The sequence below is a fragment of the Lontra canadensis genome, unplaced genomic scaffold (genome assembly GCF_010015895.1).
Source record: "Lontra canadensis isolate GAN:19392208 unplaced genomic scaffold, GSC_riverotter_1.0 scaffold4, whole genome shotgun sequence".
Taxonomy (NCBI): domain Eukaryota; kingdom Metazoa; phylum Chordata; class Mammalia; order Carnivora; family Mustelidae; genus Lontra; species Lontra canadensis.
The window spans coordinates 47,520,789-47,538,870 of record NW_022630998.1 but is presented as its reverse complement, the minus strand read 5'-3'; the positions used below and the strand labels follow the sequence as shown (position 1 = coordinate 47,538,870).

At 35.4% G+C, this 18,082-nt stretch overlaps 1 protein-coding gene across 1 annotated transcript in view; it reads left to right on the top strand.

Moving 5' to 3' along the window:
• NDUFAF2 (NADH:ubiquinone oxidoreductase complex assembly factor 2) overlaps positions 1–18,082 on the top strand; it is a 161,347-nt gene that overhangs the window by 114,155 nt on the left and 29,110 nt on the right. The window contains exon 3 of the mRNA XM_032849976.1: positions 8,050–8,090. Coding sequence (XP_032705867.1) covers positions 8,050–8,090 — 41 coding nt within the window. The remainder of the gene's footprint in view (positions 1–8,049; positions 8,091–18,082) is intronic.

Below are 18,082 nucleotides of genomic sequence, written 5' to 3'. Positions count from 1 at the left end.
TTCCTGGTCTTAAGAGTTTCTTACTCACATGAACTCATGAGTGCTCTGCTAAATACTTGATAGCAGCATCCTGCCGATCTCCACAGTTTTCTCTCCATGTAGCTGTGTCATGTATGATAGTCTGTCCTGTGAATTTTAGTTACCTTGGTCTCTCTAGACTCCCAGCTCCATCTCCATAACATAGATAATGTGGTGAATTTTAGCAGGATCCCCTTCCAATGCCACAGCCTGAAACTCGCAAAGCAATAAGCAAGGCATTGTTTTGTTTGTTTGTTTGTTTGTTTTTTAATATTCTGAAGGGATCACTATATTTCATTACTTGATGTCCACTAGTCTTGAAAATTATTGTTTCATGTAATTTGTCCCTGTTGCTCCATGTTGCCTAGAAGCAGAAGGCAGCTTTCTTTCAATTCATTTAATGCATTTGAAATTCATCTATGTGTTTGCATGAATCAGCAGTTTATTCCTTTTTTATTGCTGAGTAGAATTTTATCATATTGATATAACAGCTTGTCCACTCACCAGCTGCAGGACATTTGGATTGTTTACAGTTTATAGCATTTATAACTGGAGCCACTATATAAATTCATATTTCTATTCAGGCATAAATATATCAACATAAATATTCACTTTTTTAAGGTAACTACTTGAAGTGGCATTTCTAGGTCAGGTGGCAAGAAGAGATTCAACTTAAACTGCTAAACTGTTTTTTAACATGGCTATACCATTTAGCTTTCCCATTAACCGAGAATGGAAAGTTATATTTGCCCCTCATCTTCACTAGCTTTTGGTGTTGTCAGTGTCACTAGATTGATCCATGTAATAGGTGCGTTGTAGTGTCTCATTGTGGTTTTAATTTTTATTTCTCTAGTGCCTAGTGATGCTGATCATCTTTGCATGACCTTGTTTGACATTTGTATATCTTCTTTACTCTAGTGTTTATTCTTACCTTTTGCCCAGAAATTTTTTATTTGGTTCATTTTTTTCCAACTTGTTTATTTTTAAGAGTTCCTTAATTATGTTCAATACAGTTCCTTTACTATGTATATGATTTGCACATATTTTTGCCCCAGCCTTCTTTCCATTCTTTTAACAGTGTCTCTTGGAGAGCACACATTTATAATTTTAACGAAGTCCAATTTATCATTTTTTTCTTTGATATATGTGATTTTGGTGTTGTAAGAAATTTTTGTTTAACCCAAGGTCATGAATATTTTCTCCTGTGATTTCATCTAGAAATTTTATAGTTTGGGGTTTTAGATTTATATCTTTGATCCATTTTGAATCTATTTTTGGTATGTTGTAGGTATCAATTTCATTAATATGGATATCCAGTTTTTCCAGTACTATTTTTTTATTGTGTTAAAATACACATAGCATAAAATTTACAATCTTAACCATTTTTCAGTGCACAGTTCAGTGGTATTAAATACACTGACTTTATCACTACCATCTATCCCCTTAACTCTTTTCATCTTGTAAAACAAACTCTGTACCATTAAACAATAATTCTCTATTCTTCTTTACCCTTCCCTGGCCCCTGGCAACCATCATTATACTTTCTGTCTTTATGGTTTTAACTACTCTCCCAGCACTGTTTATGAAGTGACCATCCTTTTCTCACACTCTTAGCACTTCTGTTAAACATCATTTGGCTATATAGGTGTGGGCTATGTATTCTCACTTCTCTCCGTGGATCTGTCCTTTTCCCAATGCCACACTGTCTTGATCACTGAGACTTTGTAGTAAGGCTTGAGATGGGTAATTTGAATCCTCCAATCTCTTTTTCAAAACTGTTTTAATTAGTTTGGCCCCTTTGTCATTATATATGATTTTTAGTATCATCTTATCAATTACTACCAAAAATCCTTCCAGGATTTTCATTGGGAATGTACTAAATTATTAGATCAGTTTTCATTCGGGAATGTATTGAGTTTTTCTATGAACACAACATCTTTTCTTCATTTTCTTAGGTCTATCCTTCATTTTTTTCATCTGTAGTTCTTAGTTTACAGATCTGGCACATATTTTACTAAATTAAAACCTAAGTGTTGGGTCACCCAGGTGGCTCAGTCCGTTAAGTGTCCAGCTCTTGATTTCAACTCAGGTCATGATCTCAAGGTTGTGGGATGGTGTGGGGCTTCTCGCTCAGCATGTCCCCCACCTCCCACCCCTGGTAACCACTATTCTACTCTGTGCTTCTATGAATTCAACTTTTTTACATTCCACATAAAAATGAGATCATGTAGTATTTTTCTTTCTGTGTCTAGTATATTTCATTTACCATATCTTCTAGGTTTATCTGGTATTGTTACAAATAGCAGGATTTTCTTCTTTTTAAGGTTGAATAATATTCCATTGTAAATATATATGTATATGTATATTTTATATGTGTGTGTGGGTATGCATATATATACATACCCACACACATAGATACATACACACAAACACACATATACACACACATACACCACAATTTCATTATTCATTTATCTGTGAATGGACACTTAACGTTGTTTCCATACCTTGGCTAAGGTCAGTAATGCTGCAGAGAACATGGGAGCACAGATACAGTGTTAAGATAGTGATTTCATTTCCATTGGATATATATACCCAGAATAGGGATTACTGGACCATATGGTAGTTCTATTTTTTTTATTTTTTGAGGTACCTCCAAACTGTTTTCCAGACTGGCTGTATCAGTTTACATTCTCACCAACACATAACACTGACTAGTTAGAATTTAAAAGAATGATGATACAAGTGTTAAAGAGGGTGTAAAGTACCTGAAACTTTCATAAATAGTTTGGCTGAAGTGTAAATGGTACAACTACTTTGGAAAAGTTTATTAAATCTTTATAGATTTGAACATACACATATTTTATAATCCAGAAGTTCTGTTGGGTATTAACCCCAAGATATAAAAACATAGGTCTCCCCAAACACTTGTACCCAAAATTTTCATAGCAGCTTTAGTCATAAAAGTACAAAATTGAAAGCTTCACAGACACCCAACAAAAAGTGAGTGGTAAACACACTGTCATTTTTCTATACAGTGGAATACTACAGAGCGATAAAAAGAATGAACTGCTGCTATGCTCATTGTATTTGTTTTTTTAGTGCTCCATATAATTATTACCATACACTTAGTTTAAAACTCTACATATTTATCATCACCTGGTTTCTGTGGTTACAAATCCAGGCACAGCCTAGATAGATTCTCTACTTAAGATCTCACAAGGCTTCAGTCAAGGTGTCAGCCAGGGCTGCTTTCTCATCTGGAGGTGTGAGTGTTGAAGGATCCCATGTGTGTGGTTATTTGCGGCATTCATTTCTTTGCAATTGTAGGACTGTGAGCTTCAGTTTTTCACCTGATGCTGGCCAGAGGCCACCCTAAGCTCCTAGAAGTCACTGGCAGTTTCTTGCCACATAGGATCCTCCAACATGGACAGTTTTTCCCTTAAGCCAGGAAGGGAGAGGCTCCAGCAAAATAGATGCTGTAATCCTACCTAACATAATCATGTACTCATAGACATCCCATCACCTTTGCCCTGTTATCACAGTTAGAAGTAAGTCACAGGGCATGTGACAGAGATGGGGGCTATGGAGCCTACCTTAAAAGACTGTTCTCCAGGGGCGCCTGGGTGGCTCAGTGGGTTAAAGCCTCTGCCTTCAGCTCGGGTCATGATCCCAGCATCCTGGGACCGAGCCCCACGTCGGGGCTCTCTGCTCAGCAGGGAGCCTGCTTTCTCCTCTCTCTGCCTGCCTTTCTGCCTACTTGTGATTTCTGTCTGTCAAATAAATACAATCTTTAAAAAAAAAAAGACTGTTCTCCAGACACAGTTACATGGATGAACTTTGACAATATTATGTTGAGTAAAATAAGATGCAAAACAGTACATACTGTAAACCATCTATATGAAATTGTAGGTAAGGCAGAACTAATCAACAGTGACAGAAAGTGCAGCAACAAATAATTAGGGCCTGTGAATGGATTAGGGTGGGTGTTTGCATGTAGTTAGACATTAGACAACTTATGGGAATGATGGAAGTGTTCTGTATACTGATTGTGGTGCTTGTTAGAAGGTTGTATACATTTTTCAGAATTGTTGCACACTTAAAGTGGTTTCACTGCATTGTTTATAAATTATATCTCAATAAAGTAGATTAAGAAAAAAGAACAGTAATCATCATGAGCATTACAAAATATTTAACTTAAATGTGCCAACTAAATCTAATAATATCCTTAAGATATGCCCAAGGGTCAGTAATCAGAAAGTGACTCATTTTCTGTCATTTGAAGAATTTTCAGTTAAAAAATATAGATTCTTATTTTTATAGTTTTTTATAATGTGTACACACCCAGAACTGGCAGATATCATTTTTTTAAAAGATGAGGCTTTAGTATACTGTTATCTTTTCCTTGAGTGAAGTAAACAACACATATTTCTAATGTAATCTTTTGGATGCAGACTGTTGACAAGCTTTCCATAATTTTAGTTCTGAATGGTCACCTTACTTACTCTAGTGATAACTGTCTCATTTACCTTAACCCCAGTTGGTACTGCTTCTCAGAATGTGTTAGCCATTTTCAGTGCTTATGGAAATTTGAAGAATGTATGCTTCGTGAAGTATTTTCCTGCTTGCTTCTTCCAGTCTCTTTTAGAGATTAATGGGAACTTTAATTTGCATGCTCACTTTTACGCTTATTATAGTGTGTTATGTTCCAATAAGAGTATTAACGTTCATTGAAAATCTCATGCATACTGATGAGAATGCAAATGAACATTGATGAAAGAATGCTAAGATCTTAAGGCATAAACTGTCCAGTTATCTTGCTAAATTCTACTCAAACAATGGTTACATTATAATGAAGACTGATATAGAATCCACCATACAGATATAATTAGCAATGGCAAAATCATTATATAGTTTATAATTGGATAGAGGTTCAATTCCAGATTGTTATGAGGATTAAAAAAAAGAAATATAATGATTTGATATTAATGCTTATTTTTATTCCTTCCTCTTCCTAACCTTTGCCAACCTTCAGCAAGATATTTCCTTTGTTGCATATAGTGATTGGGAAAGTTAGGGAATATTATATAAATGAGTGATCACATTGAATATTTCCAGCTGTACCCTTTATTGGATACATAGCAGTAAATTGGCATCAACCATCATCTCAAGAACATTACAAGTATCTGGTTATTGTAGAATTATACAAATTTATCTCAGCAATTGCATTTATTTATCTAGATAAAACAAAGATCTTTTTCCTTGAGCCATTTAAAACAGAGCTAAGGAAGTCCTGTATCTTTCCTGAGAGAATAGTGTGTCCCATGAGGGTGACTATTCTAGGCAGTTCTTAATACATTATCCAAGTTATATTGCATTCTTCCATGCATGAATTTTATAAACTTATATAAACCCAGTAAATTTTAGAAAATACATACCAGAGTTACTCAATCTATTAATTTACATTGGGATTTTTTAAAATTACTGAGATTCTATTGAAGTATTTTTCTAACCTTACCAAAAATCTGAAAGTGCAGCTTTATAGACTCATCCATAAGACCGATTGTTGTTTTGTTTTTCTCATGGTAATAGTAAGTATGCTTTGTGCCTTTATTTTTTCAGTGTGATCTCATGCCAATAATAGGTGGTCACAGACTCTCAAGTACATGGTATTCATTAGTAAAAAGTGTAATATTTAATAATGATTTTTATTTTAAAAAATAATAATAATTTTTGTTTTAGATAATATGAAAGTATTTTTGAATCAAGACAGATAGTTCTTGCTACAAGGCCTTACTTATTGGTAGCTCTAGTACAGAGGCAGGCAGACTTCTTTAAAAGGCCAGGTGATAAATGTTTTGGGCTCTGTGGGTTCTATTATTTTTGTTACAACTACTCAACTCTGCTGGTGTAGTACAAAAGCAGCTATAGATAATATGTAAACAAATAAGTGTGGCTGTGTTCCAATAAAACCTTACTTACTGACACTGAAATTTGAATTATATATAATTTTCATGTGTTGTGAAATATTGTTCTTCATTTAATATTTTTTCAACAAATTAAAAATGTAAAAACAAACCTTGGGTTCCATTTAGCTTGCGGGCTATATAGTTTGCTTACCCTGCCCTAGCACTTGATTTTTCTGAATTAACTTTCTAATTTACTTTAAAACTAAAGATTTACTGCTTAAAACCTTTTAGAGGTATATGGCTCCTATTGAATTATTTCAAAAGAAGCCTCTGTCCTAGAAAAATAAATGTCTATAAATAAAGTTAAGTAACTTAACTTGACCATAAAGAGGCAGTTGAAATTTCTATAAAACACTAATTTCCATGATTGCACAGAGGAGTTTTACTATTGCTGAGCTGGATTTTCTAACACAGGCAAAAGTTCCATTACAACAAATAGTCATATAATGGAAGTATTTTATAGTGGATATATTCATTAACAGCTGTATTAAGTACCTACTGTTTGGAGACATTTAAGTGGTAGAAACATAAATCTCCCATGGATGCATCTTGCCCCTGACAACCTTACAAACCTAACAAGGAACATAAGATCTGTATAAGTTGTGGCTAGAGATGGACCAAATAGGAATGGAAGATAAGGAGAAAGAGAATGCGGAGAACAACAGGTAAAAACTTACAAGTTAGAGGGCAGAAGGTTAAAATGCTGGGACTGTATTAAAAATACATTTATGGAATCAGCGCAAGGCCTGCAGTTGAATGTTGTTCTCTGTACCCCAACAGCCATTCAGTACTGGGCTAGTCATGAGGACAGTTCTTGGTGCTATGACTTGGATGACAGAAGGCAGGCTGGTGGAGCTGGTGGGAAGAGAAGGGAGCTAGTTAGCAGGCAGAGCTCAGGTTTTAGAGCCTGAGGGGGTTGATTCCCAGGCTGTTCCTCACTAATTATGTGAGTTTAGACAGATTGTTTAATCTTTCTGAACCTCAGTTTCCCAATCTGTAAAACGGGGTTAGTAATTCTTACTTTCCGGCATGTAATTAAGGTTATGCCCTATTCCTCTTCCTAGTTGTGTGTTCTTTGCTTGTTTCTTACTGAAATTGGTGAGGCTGCTTAGTACATCATGGGTAGCTTTTGGAGCTAGAGACAGGGTCAAATCTGGACTCAAATGCCACCATTACTATCTAACATGTAAATTTGAGAAAATTATTTAATTTTTCTATTAAATAAGGATACCTTACAGTTTTGTGATGAAAACTAAATCAACTAAAGTGATCAAGCAGTTTCCTACTTTTTAAAGACCAAATTTCTAAAGTATATTTTATCACAGTTTTCTATCTATCCCCATAGGCCAAGCAGATATTATTAATCTCAGTGTTTTTGAGTCTGTTATAAAAAAAAATATAGGTTTATGGGCTAATAGTGATAATGATAGTATTAACTTAGACTTAATGCTTCCTGTATGCCAGACTAAGCTAAGAATTTATAGATATCATTTAACATTCACAACAAACTCTAAAATGTAGATAATTTTATAATTTATATTTTACAGATAGGAATCTGTTTTTTAGAAAATTAAACAGCTTCCCCCAAGTGACACAGCTAGTAAATGATGAAGCAGGGATTTGAACCCAGAAGATCTGATTCTACTCCTAAATGATGTACTATATGTCTTCCATGTGATTCTGATACACTTCCCTAGAGGCACCTGCCCCACTTCCTTCCTGTTGCTATAAGGCATCAGGCACTCAGTTGAATTCAGACAATTATGAAGTCTGATTTTAGATATGGACTGTCCCCTCTTTAATAAACTCCCTATGCTGTTGTATTTTTTTATGATACAAATCACAACCTGACATCATATGTTTGTGTATTTGTTTTCTGTTCCCCTTCACTAGTGTAAGTGCTGCAGGAGAGGAGGAAATTCACGTTTAGTTCCTTCTTGTGTACCCAGTGCCTAAAACAACATGTAACAGGTGCTAATAAATATTTGTTTCATGCATGAATGAATAAAATGCTTGTGTAAATTATCAAAAACTTACATTTAAGTATCATTTTTCTTTCTAGCTTGGATTAGAAAAACAAGAAAGACTCCACCTACTATGGAGGTAAGAATACATAATGAAAATATTCAAATAACATGTTTTTATAATGCTGTGTTTCTCAATTGGGAGTTTACATAGAGCCTCAGAATAAATATATGCATCTTCCAGAGTGTTAATTTTACTCCACAGAAAACAATTTAAAATGTCTTTATAATAAAATAAATGCACAAGTTATGGAATATAACATGAAATTCATATGAATTTTTAAATGAAATAAGAAAAATGCAGCACAGAACAAAAATACATTTTCAAAAGTTTAGACTTAGAGCAGTTTGCATCAGGACATTTTGCCTAGTTCTGGGAGCTTTGTTTTGATATGGGTGTTTGGTGAAAAGTCTGAGAAAGACTGAATCTCATGGTCCTGTCCATTTTGTCCTTAACTTTATAGCAACTGTAAGATTTTGTAATCTTATATACATTTAACTCTATCAAGTATCTGGAGAAATTTTAAAATATACAATTAGCATGTAATATAAAACACTCAGTAATTAATAGTTGAATTTTTATTTTAAACTTCAGAAACATAGTTTTGGTAGTTTACAGAATATAAAGTATAGCAATGCTGTGGTGTATATATTTTTAAAACATTTCATAATTTTCATTTTAAAACAATAGCATAAAGTGTTCTAAAGTTATTTCGTAAGAAGTAATGTATTTCAAAGGAGGAAAATTTCCAAATTCATTAGTGTACTGCCTATTCTGTTTCTCCTATTTATGACTTCCCTCCTGTTTTCTCTCCCCTCTGCCATCACTGCTACAACCCGAATGACAACAGAAATGGGCTCCAACACTCTGGTCCCACTTGTTGTGTACTCCAGGGCAGAATTCATGATGACTCATAAATTGGCATACTTGTGCTTCATTTCTCCTATACTGACCCCATCAATGTTTGTTAGGCCAGGGTCTGAATGGTCTCTAAGCCCATTTCTAGTTTTGAATGTTGCTTCCACTTTGACCCTGCTCTACTCTTGTCAGATATTCTTTCTAGAATCAGTGAACCTTGGAATAAAAAGGAAGAAAAGTCATTGTGATCCAAGATTCAGAATTATCCCCAGTGGTTTACAGTGGTAGGCATCATCAAGGAGCCCTTCAGAGTCCCCTTCTCTTGACCATAATAAGAACTCCTGTTCTCAGAACTAAAGATGATTCTTCCATCCTTAGAACTTTAAAAGGCTTCTTCCATGGAAACATTGATATACAAAGTGATTAAAGTCCTATCAATCTCACCCTTCTTACGCTCTTCTGTACTGTCCCAACACACACACACACACACACACACACACACACACCCCTTTCTCTCCCTCCTGATCTTTTCCATTGTGTTTCAGGAATTTCTGTTTCTTTTTTAGCAGATTACCTTTCATATTTTCTTAGGACCTTTCTCTGCCAGAAAGCCTCAACTGAAATTTGTTTATGTCTAAAAGGTACTGAGGGTCTTCATGCTCATTTTACCACAACCCACAGAAACAAAGTGGGTTCAACTGCCCTTCTTTCCCTAGTCACTTGCAAAAGTATTGTTTCATTTTGTGGGCCCAAGGGAGAGTAGTAACTTTGCAATCTAAGTATATTTTCCTGTCCCTGTTTATAATTTTTGTCTCTGCCAACGTCTAGGCCACTCCCCATACTGATAGTGGAGATGAGAACCAAACTTACAGACTTCTCCTTCAGTGCCTTCCCAAGGCTTAGCCATTCAATTGTTTGTTTTTTTACTTCATCCACACTAATATCCCTACCTCAACTGAACAGCCACTTTGATAGCCACACCTTAGTTCTTATCATCACCAAACTCTGCTCTACCACTAAAACTTGTAAACTGTCAAATTTTAGATTCTACATGTCGTATTAAGAGAGTAAAACCTACTTAATGTAAAATAAGACAAATATACAGAGAACCACAAGAATTAAATGTATAGCTTAATGGGTTATTATAAGGTGAATACCACACAGGTCAAAAACAGAACTCTGTCAGCTACTCCAGAATCATATGCCCTGTATCAGTACAACCTCCCCCAGAAGAAACCCTGAGCTTGACTTTTACAATGATCATTTTCTCAGTTTTAACTAATTCGACCACTCAGATGTACATGATAGTTTAGAGTTGTCCATTTCGTAAAAACTTCATATTTGGTTTTAAATCTCTTGTCAATCTGTGTGGTTCTCCTCCATCCCTTTTATTTTTTGCTAAGTTTGTCTGTTGAAAAACCCAGCCCATTTCACCTATAGAGCTTGCCACAGTTTAGATTTTGTTTATCTTATGTTCTTCATGTGATTCAACATGTTACTCTGTCTTCTTTGATTTCGCAGCTGGAGCCATAGGCTGGATACCCATATTTTGATCTTTTTGTCAGGATTGTAGAAAATGTTTGACAAGACTATGTGAGAGCACATCTGGTTGTCCCTCTTTTAGTGGTCTTCACAGTTGCTTTGTTTAATGCCTGTAGCAGTTCATTGGAAACAACCTTGTAATCTTGCCTGCCTGTTAAAACTAGTTAGTTTTCAAGATGTTACCAATCAGTGAGCTCTCTACTTTTTTTCAAGTCTCTTAGTGAACTCCCACCCCGAAGAGACTTTTGTCCCTTTCACCTTTACACTATGGTTAAAAGCTAGCCAATAATGCTTAAAATGCCATTTACAGTAGCACCAGAACATAAAATACCCTGATATAAATTAAGCAAAATGTATGCAAGACATGTACACTTAAAACTACAGAATGCTGGTGAGAGAAATTGAAGAAGACCTAAATTAATGGAGAGAAATGTCTGTTCGTGGGTAGGAATATTTAATATTGCTGAGATGTTAATTCTTCCAAATTGATCTGCAGCAGCAAGTCTTACACTTTATTGTGCATCAGAATCAACAGGAAGGCTTGTTAAAACACAGATTGCAGGGTCCCAGCCCTAGAGTTTTTGACCCACTAGGTCTAGGGTAAGGCCTGAATATTTTCATTTATAACAAGTTCCTAGGGTGATGTTGATGCTACTGGTCTATATTTTGTGAACCACTGATGTAGAGAGTCAGTCAAATACAAATCCAATAAAAATCCCATTAGATTTGTAGAAATCAAGATGTATATGAATTCTAAAATGTATTTGAAAATGCAGAGGCCCTAAAATAGCTGAAAGCGATCATGCGAAAGGAGAAAAAAATTAGAGGACTTCTATTGTCTTGATATTAAGATTTACTCTGTAGTTATTACTATAGTAATCAAGACAGTGTGGTACTGGCATAGAGATATATAAATAAGTGAATGGAAAAGAATAGAGCATCCAGAAATAGACACTATACATCCAATTGGCTTTTGACAGCAGCACCAAAGGAACACAATTACAAGTGGAAAGTTTTTTCAACAAATGGTGCTAGAAGAACTTAATATCCATGTGGAAAAAAAATAAGCCTTGATCCCTACCTAACATCATGTACCAGTGTTAGTGTAAGATGGAGCACAGACTAAACAGAAAAACTCAAACTCATAAAGCTTCTAGAAGATACGTAGTGGAATATCTTCACAACTTTGAGGTAGGCAGGACATAGAAAGCACGATCCAGAAAGGAGAGGCATTGATGATTAAACTTAATCAAAATTTAAAACTAAGCTTATTCAAAGAGAACATTAGGAAAGCAATACACTGGGAGAAAATAGTCACAATCCATGTATTTGACAAAGGACTCCAGACTATATAAAGAACACATCAACTCAATGACCTAAAAGAAAAAAAGACAAAGCTAATAAAAATTGGATAAAAGTCTTAAACAGTCACTTCATAAGATAGGAGAATTATTACTAAGCATATGAAAAGATACTCACCATCTCTAGTCATCAGGGAAACCACACTGAGATGCCACTACACTGCACACCCATGAAAAGAGCTAAAATTCAAAAGGTTAGCACTAGTCCTAACTAGAGCAACCATCCCTTTCCTACAGTGCTGGTTATTGTGAAAATAATACAACCACATTCCAAAACTGGCTGTTTGTTATAATATCAAACACACACTTACCCTGTGACCCCCACATTTTTTCTCCTGGCCTCTTTGAAGTCTTGAAGGAATAAATTTTTAAGCACACTTCTTGGGAAAGCATAGTCAAAAGAAGGTTTCATTGGTTGGCAGACCATACAAGGCCTCCTGATATACACCGAACTGAGTTTTCTACTTTTCTCCTTACACTTAATATACCCACTCTCCTCTCCAAGGATCTTCATGCTCTCTCTCAGGTTTGCTGTCTTTTCCCTCTCTTACCAGGTGGCACACTTCTGCTCGTGCTTAATTCCCCTTAAAATTCTTTGATGTTTTCCTCAACTGTTTTCTCAACTTTTTATCTCCTAGAGTTAATTACTCCTTTCTAGGTATAACTATACTGCCTTGTGCAGCTGTATAGCTGTTTGAGTTTAGTGTTATCATTCTTTGTTTAGTTCATCCATTTTTCTGACTATATTGTGAGCTGTATGGCACAAAGATTGTGTCTCATTCATTTGTTTGTCACAGGCACCTAACACAGAGCCTGATTCATTATTGGATAGGCTTTTGTTGACAAAAGTGGAAACCTCAGTGCCATGTCAATATATTACATGGTTTCCATGACATTGAATTTCTGACAGCCAACTATAAAATGACTTTGTAAAAGTGAACATATTTTGAAGGTGAGCATTGCCCGTCCTGCTATCCTAGAAATGCACATTTTACTGTAGGTTGCCAATATAGTACAGCCATTTTCATCAGTGTGGTACAAGTTGAATTAACATGTCACAAAATTAATGCGATAGATTTTCCTAATGACGACTTTATTCCATTAGAAATCACATGTAGCAAATATTTTAAAATATTGCTTCTCCTTTCATACTGAAAAAACAGTAGGAAACAAAATAAAGTTTTCCACTTCAAAAAGGAAATAGATGTATTGCTAAGTATTGACAAAATACATGACTCAGCAATAGGTTTACAGGCAGTAGAAGAAAACTGTAATGATAGACCTCACCTACTTTCTCCATGAAAAAGGAAGAAGAAATTCTAGAAACCAGTAGAAAATGGAGTTGGAGATGGTGATGCTGTAGTCAAACAAAAGGTTGGGGTAGTGTAGGATAATACCTCACAGTAACTTGTTTACTTGACCATGTTCTAAGATCTCAGCTGAAAGCTCAAAACTCGCTTTTGTCCATGTCTAAGGTTATCTGGCTCTAAAAGATATCAGAATGACTAAAAGACATGCAAGTTTGAAATAGTTGCCAGAATTTCAGTGTATTAATTTGCAATAGAAATTCAGTTGGCACAGGAAAGAAACAATAGGTTACCTGGTGAGTATGGCATTAGGATGAGGGGAGTTAAGTAAAATAAATGTTTAATTGCATCAGGCCTAAAACTGTCTGTTGTGGCCATCTCAAAGTGAGGATAATCTGACCATAGGAATGGAAATATTTAAATAGAATTGGCCACAGTTCACAACATCTGTCTCTATCCTAGGAATAACCTTATGATTTGTAATAGAAAAAATTGCTACATGATGGTTGAGGCTTTTGGGGATACACCGTATGGGTTTTTGTCTCTTTTTGTGTATTTGTCCATTTGTCTCTCAGCATTTGTGATTGTCTTTTTTTCTTTGCTTCCCTGTTCTGACTGACATATTATTTCCTTGGCTCTTACAGTGGTTATATTATGATCAAACGTTGCTGGCCCTGCAGCTATTCTTTCATTTATTCTTTTCACGTCTCTGTTCTGGCCTATAACATGTTGATCTTACAGTTTAACTATCAGCGAGGAATCTTATTTCTGAATTCTTGAGGTCCATTTCACCATTGTCTCCAAGTAACTGACACTTACTTATTGAGTTCTCAGTGCCCAGTATTATTATGTTCATTTTATAAGTTACTGAATTGAAATATCTTAACATGGATATTTTTACATATGTAACCTCACTTTCCTGCCACCTTAAATTGCAAAGATGGAGTGTATGTTCTCGTGGAAAAACAGACCACTGGTTATACAGTGGAAATGGGTGAGAAAATTGCAGCATGCTTGTACTCTGGGTTACAGCATCATTCATTAAAGATAAATGACCTAGAGCTCTGTGTGTCAATGGGGATAAATCTCAGAAACATGATGTCAAGCAAAAAGAGCAAATTACAGAAGATGATCATATAATATGATACCTTTCTATAAAGTTTGAAAGCAAGGAAACATTAATGGACCTTCAAGCAAAGTTAGCAAGTTAAACTATGAATTTATCTTTTCAAGCCTAATGAAAATGACAACAAAGGGATTTATTTAAAAAGCACAAACCTACAAGGTCAAAAAAATTGAAGAGGCAAAAACAGCAACATTGTTTTGGAAGCTGGAAAGCAGATAAACAGGTGGTAACAGATTTAGCACAATTGAAAATGTCTTCTAATCTGGCAGAGAAGAAAGCCCAGAAGCAACCCGGTTTACATCACAGAACCCCGGAATGCTCTGTAATTGGCAGTGCCAGGAAATTCTAAAAGTGGAGTTGAGGCTGGTGCTAAAAACAATAACCCAGTTGAAAATCTGTTTAAGAAGCAATTAGATGCTAATGAATAAATTGTAGGCAAAATAGTAGAGTTGGAAAAAAGTCATCATTTTTCAGTGATCATTGTAATAGCTTATTCAGGAAAAATCATTGGTGTGTATTAAGACAGATTTTGTTGGGAAACAGGTTATCTCCCTACAGAATACTTATTAATTACAAAGGGGGGGAGATTTGTTTATAGTAGATAAATTTGTGCATACCACATTAATCAAGTGGTCAAAAGTTGTACCAAGTGGAACGACTTGACATCATATGTGCCCCCTTGTACAATACACAGAATCTGACAATATTCATGTCATATTTCTTAAAACGCATTATCTTTATCTAATCGTGAGGAAAGAACTGGGAAACCTAAATTGGAACACATTTCAGGTCATGTCAGTGTTATGAACAACAAAGAAAGACTAATCAACACGACAACTAAATGTAATATGTGACCCTGGATTGTAAGCGGGGGTGGGGGGAAACTTAGCTATAATGGACAGTATTGGGGTAATTAGTAAAGTTTGAACATGAGCCATATATTAAATAATAGTATGATCTCAGGGTTAAGTCTCCTGAAGAAAAGAGAAGGATATTGTTAAATTCTCTTTGTGGAAGTTTGAAAACCCAGCAACTTCTCCACCCAGCTGAGATCTGGGAGCTTATATATCGAAAAGGAAAAACAGTATCCAGACAAATTTGAGGGAAGAAGTATGAATCTGAAAATTAGAGTGATTGAATGAACATATACTTACTGAACTTAACAAGTGAGGTTGAATTATAGATAAGTACCTGGAAGATACACAGAATTTACTTATTATTTCCAAGGAAAACAAAGCTTAAGTAGGAAAAGGAAAAATAATCCTGGTATACTAGATAACTTACTGTTATAGTGTGTATTCATAATCATATAAATGTTGAATATTGATATGCAACTATATTGAGAGTATTAAGTCTCAAGGAGGATGAGGTAAATCCTTTTTCTATAGTAAGTTAATATACGGTGCTTAAATTTGAAAAATAAATCATAACGTACGGATGTTATTTTGATATTGCAGAGGAATCAGGAGCAGAGTCTCCTTTGTAACTGCCAGACATTTTCATGACTCCCTTGTTTGGCCTGTGCCATAACCAGAGACATCAAGTGAAAGCATATAAAGTAGTTGTTTTGGGGGAGAGAGAACCATTTTTCATAATAAGCTTTGTAGAACAATGTGGCCCCTCAAATTATGTGAATATGTAATTTTGATTTAAAGAGAATTTTAAAAACATATACACAATGCTATAGAGGAGAGGTAGCAGAGTTGTTCTCCAGAGTACCAGCAAGCAAATATTTCAGGCGTTGTGAGACACAGTGTTGTTACTCATATTTAACTTGGCCGTGGTAGTGTGAACGCACTTACAGCGGGCAGTACGTGAACAAGCGAGTATGGCTGTGTGCAGTGTAACTTTATTCACAGAACAGGTGGTAGGTAGATCTTGGTTTGCCAGCTCCTGCTGTTGATGAGTGGTTTTCAAATTGGGATACCTTTGCCGCTGAGAACACAAAGGCTTTCAGTGGGATGTGCAGGTACAGATAGCTTTAAAGACATTAATTTCCATATTCACTCTTTTCTGTATGCCATCTTTCCTAAAAATGATCTTTCTGGTCTGCCAGTTCTCCTTTCTGATGTCTTACATAGTCATCTGTATCCCACTTTCCAGAAGGAAAGCTTACTCCTTGTCCGTGCTAAATCTTACTCTTATGCATTGCCTTGGGGTTTAAAAATCTCCAGGGCACCAAACAGAGACTATTAGAAAGTGAATTTCTCCTGAGGGAGAGTCTCTTGAGACTAAAGCAGAGAAAACTTCAGTAAAAATTACTGAAGGGGGCAACACATTATTTCAGCCAGGTGACAAACTCATGGCCAGGATCCTTGCCTTATAGTTTCTCTGTCTACCTAGCTAGCTATCCATTCATCTCTCCTAAAATTAACATCCACAAGTGAGAAAGTTGTCATGGGGACACATAATAATACATTTATTTGAATTTAAAAATTAAGTTAGACTTTCTGACAGAGAGTAAGTCACATTTGGCTGATTGGGTTTGACAATGAGAACTGGCTCTGCCAATTAAGCTATAAGGTTATATTTTCCACAGATTGAATAAGTTAAAATGCAGCTCCAAGGCTTTGACAAAAAACATACTTAAAGGATGCATTTGATATGCAGTAGACTGGAAAATACATCCTTTACCATTATTTGTCAACTTAATGAGCAAGATGGGTACATAGTTTTCAAAAGTCTATACGTGCACCAACAAATCTAGGAAATCACTGCTTCCATTGTTTATGGATATATAAAGGTGTGGTAAAAGTTTTAAAAACATGTATGAATATGATAGATAAGAAATTGAGGGTAGTTATTACCTCTGGGGAAGGAGAATGTTGGTGGGAGGGGTCACAGAGTGTTTTATTGGTCATATCTGTAGTATTTTATTTCTTAAGCTGGATCATGGTCGTATCTGTAGTGTTTTATCTGTGGTGCTTTATTTCTTAAGTTGGTTATAGCTATAGTGTTTGTTTCTTATGCTGGATGGTGAGCACATGGGTGTATATAATATTATTAACTATATTTATACACTTGAAATATTTTATTTAAAAGAATACAATGAAACCTTGTAATCCTAAATTTTAAGAGAACATGTTGGGTCCCTGATACAAAAATAAGATATTTAGAATAAACTGACAACTGAAATACTTGAAATTCTAAAATACTAAAAGCACTTAAGGAGTTATCATATCAGTATGCATAAGAAACAATCAGTGTGTTGGGGCTTCTTGGGGCTCAGTTCATAAGCTTCTGCCTTCAGGTGAGATCATGATCCCAGGGTCCTGGGATCCAGCCCTATGGCAGGCTCCCTTTTCAGTGGGGAGTCTGCTTCTCCTTCTCCCTCTGCCACTGCCCTCTCTTCCTGTGCTATCTCTCTCACTCTCTCTCTCTCTCAAATAAATAAATAAATAAAATCTTTAAAAAGAAAACAGTGTGGCTTCATTTTTAGAATTCCTTCTTAAAAACCTTAATGCTTATATATCTCTGGTATTCATTCAGTTACTTACTAAGCACCTGGTATGTGCTTAATAGCTGTCATAATTTTCTTTACATACCAACCTGTCCTAGATATCATAACTCTGTTAAATTATGTTTAGATTCTGTTTTTAATATCTTTTTTTTCCTCTGCAAAAGTAAATTAGTCTGATTAATCTTTAAGGTTGCAAGGGAAAAATATTCACATACTGCCTTCAGAAATTGGGTCTTATTGCAAGTTTACACAGGAGCATTACATCTTCAGTTGTGCAGTCGTTCCAGGATCCTTTTCTTTTCTTTAATTTCCTTTCCTTTCCTTTTCTTTTTTTCATTATGGGATCTTTGGTTTCCAAGACTAGAAAGGATATATCCTTGAGCTTGGTCAATACCCTGTTCTTTAGTCACTACTAG